Source organism: Bufo bufo, chromosome 3 (genome assembly GCF_905171765.1).
Source record: "Bufo bufo chromosome 3, aBufBuf1.1, whole genome shotgun sequence".
NCBI classification, from domain to species: Eukaryota; Metazoa; Chordata; class Amphibia; order Anura; family Bufonidae; genus Bufo; species Bufo bufo.
This window is the reverse complement of record NC_053391.1, coordinates 509,046,034-509,063,346: the sequence shown is the minus strand read 5'-3', so window position 1 is coordinate 509,063,346 and position 17,313 is coordinate 509,046,034. Positions and strand designations below refer to the sequence as shown.

General features: G+C 41.1%; 1 protein-coding gene across 1 annotated transcript; it reads right to left on the bottom strand.

Moving 5' to 3' along the window:
* Nucleotides 1-6,228: 6,228 nt before the first annotated feature.
* Nucleotides 6,229-16,684, bottom strand: LHFPL5 (LHFPL tetraspan subfamily member 5). Its single transcript, XM_040422007.1, has 3 exons — nucleotides 16,273-16,684; nucleotides 15,854-16,090; nucleotides 6,229-7,647 (listed from the first exon to the last, which is right to left on the bottom strand). Exons 1-3 carry the CDS (start codon nucleotides 16,682-16,684, stop codon nucleotides 7,631-7,633), a joined length of 666 nt encoding a protein of 221 aa, XP_040277941.1. The 3' UTR covers nucleotides 6,229-7,630.
* Nucleotides 16,685-17,313: the final 629 nt, after the last annotated feature.

Below are 17,313 nucleotides of genomic sequence, written 5' to 3'. Positions count from 1 at the left end.
GGCATAATGTTGCCAGTGTTATCCAATACATTCCAGAACTGTAAGGGTTACATAGTATTATATTGATTTATGATGCTATCTGAATCCCGTCAGGCTGGGTGCTGCTATGCGGACTCGCTGCGGGAGGAACGCTCGTCTGCAAGGGGCCTTAGAGTGACCTAATGCTGTCAGTGTTATCCAGTACATTCCAGAACTGTAATGGTTACATAGCATCATAAATCAATATAATGCTATGCGACCCGGTCAGTGCTGGGAGGTCAGGACGGGAGCTGCCGCATACTTGGCAGGGGCCTTTAAGTTCTGTAATTTTTTTTTACAGCACATGCAGTCCATGGGACCACTTTTTTTGCACTTCATTACCCTTTTAATGAAACTTTTCCCAATAACCACTGAGTAGAGACGGGTGAATCAGTCTTTTCATTAAATAGATTTCTTCAGCAGAGGGGTTGTTCCTCGCTGATGAAGAAGTTCCCCCTTGCCTTTTGATTGACAGGGCTTAACATCTTGCCCAATCCTGACAATCTCACATTAGTACCGCCGCTCCCCTGAGTAGCCGAACAAGTGCAGAGATTCTGCTTTTGATGCCGAAGCAGCAACTGTGCATCTGCCGCTATACTTTCGGGTAGCGGTGCATAAACAGTAGCTCCTTCAGTACTGGTGGCTGACGCAAGATTGTCAGGGCCAGGTGAGATGTCCACCCTTGTCTTTCAGTTGGCAAGGGGGGGCTTTTTCAGCAGTGGGGACAGCCCCTCAGCTGAAGGACTCTATTTAATGAAAAGATTGAATTGTACATATCGATTCACTCATCCCTACCACTGAGTAATCCAACATTCTAGGAATGCCATCATGGGAAGTTGAAATTACCCTCAGCTATTTTTCTGTCTGCTAGTCTGCATCCTATCATAGTCCACATAAAAATGCAAAGGGCATCGGTGGGGGACTTGGGAAAGCCCTGCTGTATTCCCGGATAGCCTCACAGCAAATTCTGTGAATAATATTATATTGAAGAATTGCTAGCTAAGCTTGTTTCCATATTATCAATGTATTTTTCAACTGAGAAATAATTTTAAATATTAAAATGTTTTCTAAAGATAAGGTTTCCTTGTGCATAAATCAGATTTTAACAGGTAGGATCTCTGAAAATATACTTTGCGCCGGTAGCTCTAGGTGGCAGTGTTCTTCACTCTCTCTGTTTTTGATCTAACATAGTAACATAGTACATAAGGCCCAAAAAAGACATCTGTCCATCCAGTTCGGCCTGTCATCTTGCAAGTTGATCCAGAGGAAGGCAAAAAAAAAAAACTGTGAGGTAGAAGCCAATTTTCCCCACTTTAGGGGAATAAAAAATTCCTTCCCAACTCCAATCAGGCAATCAGAATAACTCCCTGGATCAACGACCCCTCTCTAGTAACTATAGCCTGTAATATTATTACGCTCCAGAAATACATCCAGGCCCCTCTTGAATTTCTTTTATTGTACTCACCATCACCACCTCCTCAGGCAGAGAGTACCATAGTCTCACTGCTCTTACCGTAAAGAATCCTCTTCTATGTTTGTGTACAAACCTTTCCTCCAGACGCAGAGGATGTCCCCTCGTCACAGTCCTGGGGATAAATAGATGATGGAAGAGATCTCTGTACTGACCCCTGATATATTTATACATAGTAATTAGATCTCCCCTCAGTCATCTTTTTTCTAAAGTGAATAACCCTAATTTTGATAATCTTTCAGGGTACTGTAGTTGCCCTATTCCAGTTATTACTTTAGTTGCCCTCCTCTGGACCCTCTCCAGCTCTGCTATGTCTACCTGTTTACAGGAGCCCAGAACTGTACACAGTACTCCATGTGTGGTCTGACTAATGATTTGTAAAGTGGTAGGACTATGTTCTTATCACGGGCATCTATGCCCCTTTTGATGCAACCCATTATCTTATTGGCCTTGGCAGCAGCTGCCTGACACTGTTTTTTGCAGCTTAGTTTGCTGTTTATTAAAATTCCTAGATCCTTTTCCATGTCAGTGTTACCGAGTGTTTTACCATTTAGTATGTACGGGTGACTTGCATTATTCCTTCCCATGTGCATAACTTTACATTTGTCAGTGTTAAACCTCATCTGCCACCTATCTGCCCAAGCCTCCAATCTATCCAGATCCCTCTGTAGTAGTATACTGTCCTCTTCAGTGTTAATTACTTTACACAGTTTAGTGTCATTTGCGAAAATTGATACTTTACTGTGCAAGCCTTCTACAAGATCATTAATAAATATATTGAAGAGAATAGGGCCCAATACTGACCCCTGAGGTACTCCACTAGTGACAGTGACCCAATCTGAGTGTGTCCCACTAATAACCACCCTCTGTTTTCTATCATTGAGCCAGTTACTTACCCACATACAGATATTTTCTCCCAGTCCGAGCATTCTCATTTTATATACTAACCTTTTATGTGGTTCAGTGTCAAATGCTTTGGAGAAGTCCAGATATACGACATCCATTAATTCGCCGATGTCAAGTCTAGAACTTACCTCCTCATAGAAACTGATTAAATTAGTTTGACATGACCGATCCCTCACGAAGCCATGCTGATATGGCGTTATTTGCTTATTTCCGTTGAGATGCTCTAAGATAGCATCTCTAAGAAAACCTTCAAACAGTTTACCCACAACAGATGTTAAACATACCGGCCTATAGTTTCCAGGCTCTGTTTTTGGACCCTTTTTGAATATTGGCACCACATTTGCCATGCGCCAATCCTGTGGGACATTTCCTGTCAGTATAGAGTCCGCAAATATCAGAAATAAGGGTCTGGCTATGACATTACTTAATTCCCTTAGGATACGGGGGTGTATGCCATCCAGTCCTGGTGATTTGTCTATTTTAATCTTTTTAAGTCGCTGATGTACTTCTTCCTGGGTCAGACAGGACACTTTTAATGGGGAATTTATTTTTACATTCTGCATGTCATCTGACAGTTTATTTTCCTCAGTGAATACATTGGAGAAAAAAATATTTAACAGCTTTGCTTTCTCCTCGTCGCTCTCTGCGACTCCCCCCATATTACTCTTTAAAGGGTCGACACCTTCAGATTTATACTTTTTAACCTTTATATAATTGAAGAACATTTTAGGGTTAGTTTTACTCTCTTTGGCAATTAATCTCTCGGTCTCTAGTTTGGCCGCTTTTATTAGTTTTTTACATGTTCTATTTTTTTCCTTATAGTTTTTCAGTGCATCCGTGCTCCCCTCCTGTTTTAGTGATTTATATGCTTTCTTTTTGTCATTTATTGCTTTCTTTACAGTTCTATTTATCCAGATTGGTTTATTTTTGTTCCTTAACCTTTTATTCCCATACGGTATGTACCTCTCACAATGAGATTTTAGGATGCTTTTAAAGATATCCCATTTTGTGGCTGTATTTTTATTTTTGAGGACTTTGTCCCAGTTAATTAGGCCTATGGCCTCTCTTAGTTGGCTGAATTTAGCTTTTTTGAAGTTTGGTATTTTTGTTCCTCCCTGTAGAAACACTCTTTTGAATGATAATTGGAAGGTTATTACTTTATGGTCACTATTTCCCAGGTGTCCCCCCCCAACCTGCACGTCTGTTGTTCTGTCAGGCCTATTGGTTAATACTAAGTCCAGTATGGACGTCCCTCTAGTCGGGTCCTGAACCAGTTGGGAGAGGTAATTGTCTTTGGTTATTGCCAAGAACCTGTTTCCTTTATGGGATGTACAGCTTTCAGTTTCCCAGTCTACCTTTCCTTCTGAACTGTTCTAGTCCCTCCTTCCATTCCTCCCCCAGTCCCACTACCTTGCCCCGGTCTCTATCTGCACTATCTTCCCCTCCAATATTGTAATTTCCCTCCCCCCCAGTCCCTAGTTTAAACACTCCTCCAACCTTCTAGCCATCTTTCTCCCCAACACAGCTGCCCCTTCCCCATTGAGGTGCAGCCCGTCCCTACGATAGAGCCTGTAGCCAATAGAGAAGTCGGCCCATTTCTCCAGGAACCCAAACCCCTCCTTCCTACACCAGTTCTTGAGCCATTTGTTAAGCAGTGAAACACAGGTAAACTCCACCTTGTAAAACCACATACAGATGATTCTTGCTTGTTGGAGACCCTGCCTTAAAATTGGACGGGTCACCTCTCCTGACATGTCAGCTTTAGTAACTACGTGCATTCCACGTGCAACAATTCTGGAGCATCTATTAAGACTATGGGGGTCATTTATTAAGACCAACATTTTAGACGCCGGTCTTAATAAAGCCCCTGCGGTGGATCGCCAAAGTTATGTAGCGGTACCGGCCTCTACATAACTTCTGCGCATCCAGCGTCACTTCTAAATGTAAGCCAGCTTCCTAGCGGTCTTACATTTATACCATTTTCTAAGCCTAAAACAGGCATAGAAAATGATGAATGAGACGGGCCTACCGGCCCATCTCCTTCCCCGCCCATACCACGCCCACTTTTTTTTATTTTTAGACCTGGCGTGAGTGGGGAGAAGCCGCAGATTCCAGCCCAAACAACAGTTGCGCCACAATCTGCACCTGAACTATGCGTAATATAGGCTTTTATTTTAGGGTATTAAATGACCCCCTATATGTTGTGCCACTCCTGTATTATTCCTGCTAGAAGCTTACAAAAAAAAAATTGCCAGCAGTCTGCAGTAAAGGTACTGCTGGGTGTTACCAGTAGCTGATGTGTTTGACTCAGTCCAATCAGTGCTGCTGTTGTCGGACTGTAACACCCATCTGTACGTTAACTGCAAGCTGCTGACCATTCATAAACATCTAGTAGAAACAACAGAGGAATGGCACATCATGCTCCAGAACTGTTACATGGGAGAGGCAAGTAGTTACTAAAACGGACATGTCTGGGACGGTGCCAGGTCCCCTTTAGGTGTATAGGGGGAATTTATTTGCAGTGGTTTTGGTGTCAGTTTTAAGTCTGTCTTTGCTTTGTGAGGTTGCACCAAATTTATGAAATGGCGCACAGTAATAATATATTTGGCACAAGTGCAATATGGTGTATGCCTTATGTCTGTAAAAGTGCACTGGTGTGAAGATGTGAATTTTTTGTGACTTTTTTTGTGAGATCATAAATTAAACTTAACCCTTTCATGACCGGGTCTAAAATTTGTGATTTTGTTCATGTGGTGGTTTAGTGACCCTTTTTTATTTGTTTGACTACTAAAATAGTTTTTGCAATGTTTTTACTTGACACATAGGACTTTTTATTAGCATGTTTTTTTCCCCCTTTTTTAAGGGTTTAACTTGGGGGAAACCGCTAATTCTTATTAGTCATTTTTTATTTTATTTTAGCTTTTTATTTCTTAAATATTAAAGCTGACAAAATGTAACTATTGCAATGGGTTCCCTATTTTATGCTGATTGTTTTGATATATAACATGTATAGCTTTGAGTGAACAGGACGACTATGGTGACGGTTTCCATTAGTGACGCTTTTTTTGTATATTATCATTTTTTATTACATTTTAATTTATTTTTGGCACATATGTCCCCCAGGAGGTCATTAAAAGTTTTTTTTTTTTTTTTTTCACTGTAACTGGGACATCTACAGGAGACCCGGGTATAGGGGAAAAGAGCCCTGTAGGGGCATTACACACAGCACTGCCTGACCATTTTATATACGTGCTATTTGCACAGGGTATGTGCAGATAGAATGTATATAGCCAGTGGGGAAGGTGTTAAGGCTAGGTCTACACGACGGCATTTGTCGCACGATATTTTTTCGCACCAATGTCCCGCGACAACTTTTATAATGATAGTCTATGGAGATGGATTTTTCTGTGACTGTCGCTTCGAAGTCGCATTGCAACACCATAGACTACCATTATAAAAATTGTCGCGCGACAAATGTTGCAGTGTAGTTGTGCCCTATCTGTCGCACGACTTATTGTCGTTGTGTAGACCTAGCCTAAGGGTGTACTAATCTGAAATCCTGACCTACTTTTCACTTCACTTCTAAAAGTTGCGAAGCATACCAAATGTCACAAAAATATGCACCAAATGTCGCATGCGGGCATCATTTGCAACTTTCTTACGCTACAAAACTGACATAGCAGATTTGATAAATGACCCTCATGCTATTCATTGTATTGAATTACACATTTGAGTAAAGCCGGCCATACACATGGCAGAAGTATCAAACTGAATGTGGCTGATGTATCATCTGTTATGTGTTACAATGGTGATTCATGGCTGCCGCTGTCCTGTGGGCACAGTGGATCCACATTCACTGTCTGTAACCCTGTGTTGCTGGTGGGATCACTGGTATGAACAATCCAACCAACAACACAGAGTAAACCGAAAGATCAGGTAGCCAGTTTAGAAGAGGAGGAAAACACACTGGAATGGCAGAGGATTGGCCACAGCCTAAATTTCCCAACAGGATGGATCACATTTTGGCCCATATCAGCTGACTTTTATCTCTCGTATATATGAGCAGCTTAGCAATTGTGTGTCCACTATACAGGACCAGTTGGTTGATCAAATTCTGATCAAGGCATCCCATTCTTTTTTTCAAGACTTTCTGTCACTCTTATTTATTAACCCATTCTCCGTTGTAGTTATACCTGACTGATTTCCTGCCAGTGAAGACAAAAGACCAAATAAAATCTTCATGGAAACTGAATTTTTTTAGTGATCTTAAAACAGGAGACCCATCAAATAAAGTATAGAAAGTAAAACAGAATTCTGGTCATGTATTACCATGTACTTTATATTTGTATTCCTTATAATTTTGCTGGTTTGTACTGTTCGTGTAAAGAAATAATCCATTAGTGGGTCTACATATGTTAGCCCCTATATCCACCATGTTTGGCTATACAGTTGGCATTGTACATCTGGAAATGAAAAAAATAAAATCTCCAGGCACATACTGCCAAATACTGTAGGCTTCTATAGGGCAGTAGCGCAATGCTATAAGGATACGGCTAAACGGTGACACGTGTCGTGCAACAGAAAATGGTATGGTTACATGGCGACATTTCATATAATGCAACAAGCTGCGACTGACATTCGCAAAAAAATAAATAAAAAAATTCGACTTGGATGGCTTTTTTGCGGCATACTGCCATTAAAATACATTACATGAAATGTTGCACGAAACATGGCGCCATCCAGCCATACCCTAAGTGAAGCATTCAATAACACTTTGTAAGACAACATTTTAAATACGTTCACATGTGGTAGCCTGATCTAGTATGCTGTTGTAGTAGAGAACAGTCTGCTGGAGTTCACCGGCTCCGTTGTTGCCGTTCACCGCCGGACACCATACACTAATATTGGAATCTGGCTACATGATGGCATGAGTGGTTTGTTTTGGCTGGACAAAAATATCAATCCACTCCGGCAGGCTATTGCACATGTGAATGTCGCCTTAGTCGATACTACTGATTATTGAGTATTGTCGATCAGTTATATAACTATATTACTATGTAAACTGCATGTGTACAGTAATATACAATTTTTATTAATCATCTCCCTTGAACAGATTCCATTCACTGCCGGACAGAGATGTTTGTTGGGAATTTCTGTCTTGGTTATCAGTATTATCATCCTACATAGGAAAGTTGAAATAAGTATTCATATTCTTGCAGTGGAAAGAAGATCCACTCAACCACTCTCATCTTCTGCAAAACATAAAATAACATACCTGTTTAATTTATCTACATAAATTGATATCAACAAGTTGCTTTATATGCATTTTTCTAATGTGATAAATGGAATAGACGGATCTACTATTCAGGCAAATAGTAGAGGTGCAGAGACTGCTAAGCCTGACTCACCCAGTCAGGAGAATAACATTTGAGAAATAGATGGATAAGCAGGCACACTCTTATTTGGGTCAATCTATTATGATTTATTTGTAATATTAAATACTTATTGTGGTTGTAAGGTCTTTTATGATAAAGTATGTATTAAAACATTAAAATATAAGGTGAGTGCTGGTGGTAAAAGTCATAGGATCAATAGTTCAAGAGTATGAGTCTATGAAAAAAAATTCCTTTTTAATAAGATATAAAAATGTAAAAATAAAAAATAGTAAAAATAGTCATAAGTGGGTAATCACCACTAAGTAGAGGATGAACAATCGCCACTGGGTAGAGGATAAATAATGCGCTTTTTATAGTGATGCCTCTATTCATGGAATAGTCTTTTTGTAGTGGTGCCTCAATTCATAGGGAAGTCTTTCATAAATCAGTAGCCGCTGGATAGAGGGTAAATGGTGCACCTTCTATAATAATGTCTCTATTTATAGAGTAGTCTTTCATAGATCAATAGCGATATACACTGCTCAAAAAAATAAAGGGAACACAAAAATAACACATCCTGGATCTGAATTAATTAAATATTCTTCTGAAATACTTTGTTCTTTACATAGCTGAATGTGCTGACAACAAAATAACACAAAAATAAAAGAATGGAAATCAAATTTTTCAACCCATGGAGGTCTGGATTTGGAGTCACACTCAAAATTAAAGTGGAAAAACACACTACAGGCTGATCCAACTTTTGATGTAATGTCCTTAAAACAAGTCAAAATGAGGCTCAGTAGTGTGTGTGGCCTCCACGTGCCTGTATGACCTCCCTACAACACCTGTGCATGCTCCTGATGAGGTGGCGGACGGTCTCCTGAGGGATCTCCTCCCAGACCTGGACTAAAGCATCTGCCAACTCCTGGACAGTCTGTGGTGCAACGTAACGTTGGTGGATAGAGCGAGACATGATGTCCCAGATGTGCTGAATTGGATTCAGGTCTGGGGAACGGGCGGGCCAGTCCATAGCATTAATGCCTTCGTCAGCAACTGCTGACACACTCCAGCCACATGAGGTCTAGCATTGTCTTGCATTAGGAGGAACCCAGGGCCAACCGCACCAGCATATGGTCTCACAAGGGGTCTGAGGATCTCATCTCGGTACCTAATGGCAGTCAGGCTACCTCTGGCGAGCACATGGAGGGCTGTGCGGCCCTCCAAAGAAATGCCACCCCACACCATTACTGACCCAATGTCAAACCGGTCATGCTGGAGGATGTTGCAGGCAGCAGAACGTTCTCCACGGCGTCTCCAGACTCTGTCACGTCTGTCACATGTGCTCAGTGTGAACCTGCTTTCATCTGTGAAGAGCACAGGGCGCCAGTGACGAATTTGCCAATCTTGGTGTTCTCTGGCAAATGCCAAATGTCCTGCACGGTGTTGGGCTGTAAGCACAACCCCCACCTGTGGACGTCAGGCCCTCATATCACCCTCATGGAGTCTGTTTCTAACCGTTTGAGCAGACACATGCACATTTGTGGCCTGCTGGAGGTCATTTTGCAGGGCTCTGGCAATGCTCCTCCTGTTCCTCCTTGCACAAAGGCGAAGGTAGCGGTCCTGCTGCTGGGTTCTTGCCCTCCTATGGCCTCCTCCATGTCTCCTGATATACTGGCCTGTCTCCTGGTAGCGCCTCCATGCTCTGGACACTACGCTGACAGACACAGCAAACCTTCTTTCCACAGCTCGCATTGATGTGCCATCCTGGATAAGCTGCACTACCTGAGCCACTTGTGTGGGTTGTAGACTCCGTCTCATGCTACCACTAGAGTGAAAGCACCGCCAGCATTCAAAAGTGACGAAAACATCAGCCAGGAAGCATAGGAACTGAGAATTGGTCTGTGATCACCACCTGCAGAACCACTCCTTTATTGGGGGGTGTCTTGCTAATTGCCTATAATTTCCACCTGTTGTCTATCCCATTTGTACAACAGCATGTGAAATTGATTGTCACTCAGTGTTGTTTCCTAAGTGGACAGTTTGATTTTACAGAAGTGTGATTGACTTGGAGTTACATTGTGTTGTTTAAGTGTTCCCTTTATTTTTTTTGAGCAGTGTATATATATATATATATATATATATATATATAGAAGAAATGGAGTGCGCTGCAGGAGAGTATACTAAAATAATAATAATAATAAAGTCCAAAAATATATTTTCTTTCTTGTGTAGATCTTCGGTCAAATGGGTTCATCCATATACATCAAACATAACTGCGGTGTAGAAATCTGGAAAAATAGAAACCGCACAATGTTGTAGTACTACTGGAAAGTAGTATCACCTGGCCGCAGGTTATACTTACAAAACTCAGATGGTAATAAGCGTAGAAAACCGGCTCAGCACTTTCATCCACCCAGGAGCTGCACACCTCAGATGCCGTTCAATAAGCCACACAAACGAACAAGATCTTAGCCGCTTGTATGAAATCTTGCACAGGCACAGGTTAGATCTCAAATTGGTAGGATGTCACCACCTTTGCACTCTTCAGGGTCTCAGAGGAAGGATAGCAACCAATGGTGAAGTAAATACAGCAATGTTGGATAAAAAGGATTTATTATACTCACAAAAACAGCAAGTTTAGGAGCAATTTAAAACAAGTACAAAGTGCCCGACCCGGGTTTCGCCATGATGCTTCGTCTGGGGCGTATGTTCCTAAGTGCATGCAGCTGAATATAAAGGATCCAGGGAACCTCCTCTGTTAGGCGTCATGAGACTTTTCAAATAAAAGTTTCTTATAAAATCAATACACAACCATGTATATTTTCCTCCCCCGCACACAGACGGGTAGGAAACATAAAATATGGTCCCTAAAATAAATATAAAATAGATATATATAAAAAGATATATAAAAAATATATATATATATATATATATATATAAAAAAACTAGTACAATCCTCTCCCTATCATGGACAAAACAGACCTAATATACCAACATACTGGATTTAAACTATACAAGCATTCACATCGCATTCTATGTTGAGTCCCTGGGGTTGAATGGTGTTTAATAAAAACATCCACTCCACCTCCCTTTTGTTTAGTATTGAAATGAAATCCCCTCCCCGTACAGGGGTGCGGACCAACTCAATGCCAGTGAAAATAAGCCCCCTGGGATTTTTTTGGTGGTGAATTTTAAAGTGAAGTGAGACACTATGGGTCTCCAATCCTTTTTTGATGTTACGTATATGTTCTTGCACACGGGTCTTCAAACTACGTGTGGTTCTCCCCACATATTGGAGGCCACAAGGGCACTCCAACAGGTAAATGACACCCACATTATTGCATGACAGATTACCTTTTATTTTAAAATTGATGTCTGTTCTTTTATTGGATACTACAGAATCTACACATTCTCTACCATCTGAGTTTTGTAAGTATAACCTGCGGCCAGGTGATACTACTTTCCAGAAGTACTACACCATTGTGCGGTTTCTATTTTTCCAGATTTCTACACCGCAGTTATGTTTGATGTATATGGATGAACCCATTTGACCGAAGATCTACACAAGAAAGAAAATATATTTTTGGACTTTATTATTATTATTATTATTTTAGTATACTCTCCTGCAGCGCACTCCATTTCTTCTATTTTATTGCGTGGACTTTTTGCTCACTTGTGTCCAGGATTTTGTAGCGCTAGAGGGTTAAATATTTGAACAGAAATTGTACCTTATATTCCTGTATATATATATATATATATATATATATATATATATATATATATATATATAGGAGATTTTTAGTTCAAGACTTCAAAATATATAATAGTATATATATATATAATGTAAATCGCTGTATTCTTTATATAAAGCTGTGGGAGGAAGGGATGCTCTGTGCCTGAGTGACATACTGATGAAGGGAGAGGCTCTCGAAACGCGTTTAAGAAGCCGAGGATTGGTAGAACACTAATTACAGCGCATCATCCTGACCAGAGCAAAAGAATTGCTGTGAAAAAGCATTGAGAAGATCGCGAACCACGCCCCCCGGCGTCCTAGGCAACACGAGGCACGCTGTCGACTTCTCTGAACTGCGCTGGATTCAAGATACTCTCCCAGGAACAGCCGACCATCATTGGAGCACCTGATACAACAGCGCCGGGTGAAGGGTAAGTGACCTCTGTAGCCAGAGACAGTGCGGGACGCCGCACTCAGGCACAGAGCATCCCTTCCTCCCACAGCTCTGTACAAGGAATACAGCGATTTACATTATATATATATATATATATATATATATATATACTATTATATATTTTGAAGTCTTGAACTAAAAATCTCCTTTATATCGCTATTGATCTATGAAAGACTACTCTATAAATAGAGACATTATTATAGAAGGCGCACCATTTACCCTCTAGCCAGCAGCTACTGATTTATGAAAGACTTCCCTATGAATAGAGGCACCACTACAACAAGACTATTCCATGAATAGAGGCATCACTATAAAAAGCGCATCATTTATCCTCTACCCAGTGGCGATTGTTCATCCTCTACTTAGTGGTGATTACCCACTTATGACTATTTTTACTATTTTTTATTTTTACATTTTTCTACATTTTTATCACTTATTAAAAAGGACTTTTTTATTCATTTTTTCATAGACTCCTAATCTTGAACTATTAATCCTATGACTTTTACCACCAGCACTCACCTTATATTTTAATGTTTTAATACATACTTTTTTTTTATCATAAAAGACCTTACAACCACAATAAGTATTTACTATTACAAATAAATCATAATAGATTGACCCAAATAAGAGTGTGCCTGCTTATCCATCTATTTCTCAAATTTTTCTAATGTGTTGTCATGAGCAGAATCCCCCCGTTTCAACAGATTTAAATTTCAAAATGTTGACTTCTTACTTGGACCTGTCTATCAAGAAGGAGAAGAAGGGGCTGGCAGAGGAAGCAGGAGGAACAAGAGTGCACATAGTGGACCCCCAATTCCTCATTACAGCACAGGGGTTGTCCCACGAAAAAATATACTGCAGTTTTCAAACCAGCACCTGGATCTGAATATTTTTGTAACTGCATTTAATAAAAAATGTTGTATAGTCCCGGAGTTATTCATTAAAATGTATTTGTATAGTGCCACCTGCTATTCGTTCTTTTTCTTATTTTTCTATGCACTTTGCTGAGGTGGACGCACGTGCTTAGGGTCCATCCTTCAGCTGCCTCATGAGCTGTGATAGGGAGAGAACTGCAACAGAAATGGCACGCCCCTGAGCTGCCATCTTGAAACAAATCTAGCTGTGCAATTGGGGAGATCTCTGGATCCACGTGAGGTACAGGGATGGTTCTAGCTTTGTTACAAAGAGATTGCCATGTACTACACTGAGCAAAAATATAAATGCAACACTTTCGGTACTGCTCCCATTTTGCGTGAGCGGAACTCAAAGATCTGAAACATTTTCTACATACATAAAAGACCCGTTACTCTCAAATATTGTTCACAAATCTGTCTAAATCTGTGTTAGTGAGCACTTCTCCTTTGCCGAGATAATCCATCCCACCTCACAAGTGTGGCATATCAAGGTGCTGATTAGACAGCATGAATATTGCACAGGTGTGCCTTAGACAGCCCACAATAAAAGGACACTCTGAAATGTGCAGTTTGATCACACAGATGTCGCAACATTTGAGGGAGCATGCAATTGGCATGCTGACAGCAGGAATGTCTACCAGAGCTGTTGCTCATGCAATGAATGTTCATTTCTCTACCATAAGAGAATTTGGCAGAAAATCCAACCGGCCTCACAACCACAGACCACGTGTAACCACACCAGTCCAGGACCTCCACATCCAGCATGTTCACCTCCATGATCGTCTGAGACCAGCCACCCGGATAGCTGCAGCAACAATCTGTTTGCATAACCAAAGAATTTCTGCACAAACTGTCAGAAACAGTCTCAGGGAAGTTTATCTGCATGCTCGTCGCCTCATCGGGGTCTGGACCTGACTGCAATTCATCGTCGTAACCGACTTGAGTGGGCAAATGCTCACATTCAATGGCGTCTGGCATGTTGGAGCGGCGTTCTGTTCACGGATGAGTCCCGGGTTTCACTGTTCAAGGCAGATTGTAGACAATGTGTGGCGCCGTGTGGGTGAGCGCTTTGCTGACGTCAACGTTGTGGATCGAGTGGCCCATGGTGGAGGTGGGGTTATGGTATGGGCAGACGTGTGTTATGGACAGCGAACACAGGTGCATTTTACTGATTGCATTTTGAATGCACAGAGATACTGTGACGAGATCCTGAGGCCCATTGTTGTGCCATTCATCCACGACCATCACCTCATGTTGCAGCATGATAATGCACGGCTCCATATTGCAAGGATCTGTACACAATTCCTGGAAGCTGAAAACATCCCAGTTCTTGCATGGCCAGCATACTCACCAGACATGTCACCCATTGAGCATGTTTGGGATGCTCTGGATCAGTGTATATGACAGCGTGTTCCAGTTCTTGCCAATATTCTGCAACTTCGCACAGCTATTGAAGAGGAGTGGACCAACATTCCACAGGCCACAATCAACAACCTGATCAACTCTATGTGACGGAGATGTGTTGCCAGTAAGGCAAAACTGTGCACATTTCAGAGTGCCCTTTTATTGTGGGCAGTCTAAGGCACACCTGTGCAATATTCATGCTGTCTAATCAGCACCTTGATATGCCACACCTGTGAGGTGGGATGGATTATCTCGGCAAAGGAGAAGTGCTCACTAACACAGATTTAGACAGTTTGTGAACAATATTTGAGAGTAATGGGTCTTTTCTGTATGTAGAAAACATTTCAGATCTTTGAGTTCAGCTCATGCAAAATGGGAGCAAAACCGAAAGTGTTGCGTTTTATATTTTTGCTCGGTGTATATGATGTTTAAATCAGTGGTAGGGGTAATGTGACAGTTCTGCTATTCAGCCATATATATTGTATCTTGTGATACATGCCTTACTTTTATAGGATATAACTCACTTCTTACCATATGTCCTCATGGATACTGTTTGGCTCTATCTTTTTAGTGTTTTTATGATTTCAGTAATTAATAAAGATGTCATTAGTTTTCTTCATGTGTACAGTGTCTTCTGTGTTAGGTTACTTTCACACCTGCGTTAAGTGCGGATCCGTCTGGTATCTGCACAGATGGATCCGCACCTAAAATGCAAACGCTTGTATCCGTTCAGAACGGATCCGTTTGCATTACCATGAACAAAAAAAAAATTAAAAAACATTATTTTTTTTGTTCATGATAATGCAAACGGATCCGTTTTTACTTACACTAAAAGTCAATGGGAGGCGGATCCGTTTTCAATTGCACCATATTGTGTCAGTGAAAACGGATCCGTCCCCATTGACTTACATTGTAAGTCAGGACGGATCCGTTTGGCTCCTCATCGTCAGGTGGACATCAAAACGCTGCGCGTTTTAGTGTGCACCTCCAGAGCGGAATGGAGGCTGAACGGAGGCAAACTGATGCATTCTGAGCGGACCCTTATCCATTCCGAATGCATTGGGGCTAAACTGATCCGTTTTGGGCCGCTTGTGAGAGCCCTGAAACGAATCTGACAAGCGGACCCAGAAACGCCAGTGTGAAAGTAGCCTTAAATATACAGGTGAAACTTGAACTTTGCACGATATTCTAATTTTTCATTTATTTCAGTAATGCAACTTAAAAGGTGAAACTAACATATGAGATAGACTCTTTACATGCAAAGCGAGATATTTCAAGCCTTTATTTGTTATAATTTGGATGATTATGGCTTACAGCTTATGAAACCCCAAAGTCACAATCTCAGGTCCCCTTTGCTCAGGGGGTATGGATTAATTAGCTGACTAGAGTGTGACACTTTGAGCCTAGAATATTGAACCTTTTCACAAAATTCTAATTTTAAGCTGCATTAATGCAATTCTTTTTAATTTGCATTACTGAAATAAATGGACTTTTGAACGATATTCGAATTTTTCGAGTTTCACCTGTATATGTGGAGTGAAGTGCAACCTAAGAAACTGCGACTAATGAAAGACTTACCTTTGCTCTGGATCTTGAAATCCTCAGGCAGCAAATTATCCTGCCTGTTTCCAAGTGTAAAGGCGAGGAAGGAAAGAATGACAGCATCCATTATAGCTATGATAGCTAGGATGTAGGCCCACCGCACAGTGCAGGCTCCCAGCGTGTATTTATCCGTCTTATCGCCACACATACGCTTCACTTCTGCAGAGTCCCACCCATCTGGGTAAATTAGGCATCCAATCATCAAGCCTGCACCTGCAAGGTAAAAAATAAAAAGTACTAAGGTTTTGACATGCTTTGAGATAACTACGAGAACAAAACAAAAAAAGTACAAAAAACTGTATAAAATCTTACGCATAAAGGATGTAGACAGTAAGTACTGTACTGGAGTTATATCATGCAACATCATTTGAAAAGTAATAGTTCTCATTTAATACCTGAAGCCAACTGCATCCACGCACAGATTTTGTACACTGTGGCCGAATTGCAGAAAAAGAAAAGACTGAAGCACAGCATGGAACCCACCACCAGGAACATGGAGACTCCAACAAAAAACATGGCAGTCTTGAAGGCTCCTGAAGGTATGCTTTCAAAGTCCAAGGCACTTCCTTTGCAGATTAATTCTGATGTCAGTGCATTTCCTATGCAGTAGCTGAACAGACCAAAATAACCTGCTTGTGGGGTGTTTAAACTATCCCCAATCCAGTAAGGTTGGATGAAAACTTCCACCATGATGATAGAGAAGCATATGGTAAACACTGCCCACAACACCCCGACTGCACGTGCGTTGCGTACATAGTTGGTATGGTATATTTTTGCTGCTTCTTTTGCTGGCAGCAGCTGAACCATTTTGATTCAATGTGGGTATAATGCTTTTCAAAAGTAAAACCTGTAAAGGCAGAAAAGCAACAAAACCATGATGAAGATAATTTACAGTAAATACACAAATTATTTTCAGAGCACTTCACTCAAGCTTTTCTCTATCACATAACGTCTTCCATCTTAGTGTGGTTCATGCTAGTAGCTAGGACCTTGGCCTACTTAGAAATGGCAATTTTCAGGAGAAAACCAGACAACACGGCATCTGCCTGCAATAAAGAAGTGATCGTTACCTATCATATCCTAAACAGCCGCTCTCGTTTTCCTGCTCAGGATCTGTTTACTTAGCGACAAGGGTGATGTCACGACAACAAGACATGACCATGAGCCAATCACTATCATCTTCAGTGCACTGTTGAGGCCAGTGATTGGCTGCAGCGGTCACATCTTGTCGACGTGTCATCACTGCTGCAACCAGGTAAACAGATCCTGGCCGGAAGACCTGCTGTGGCTGCAAATGATCTGCTGGGTAAGTAACGATCACTTATTAATTGCAGACAGATCCTCTGTGTTGTTCGGTTTCCTCCTTCAACAGGGTAATTTTCACACATTTGTCAAATGAAAAACCCTAATTATGAAAGATGAATAAATCATATTTG

Excerpts from the sequence above, each read along its gene's own strand:
- LHFPL5 (XM_040422007.1), bottom strand. The coding sequence starts at position 16,684 with ATGGTTCAGCTGCTGCCAGCAAAAGAAGCAGCAAAAATATACCATACC. Across the intron at positions 16,091-16,272 it reads GTGGATGCAGTTGGCTTCAG|GTGCAGGCTTGATGATTGGA; the intron begins GTATTAAATGAG and ends TTTACCTTGCAG.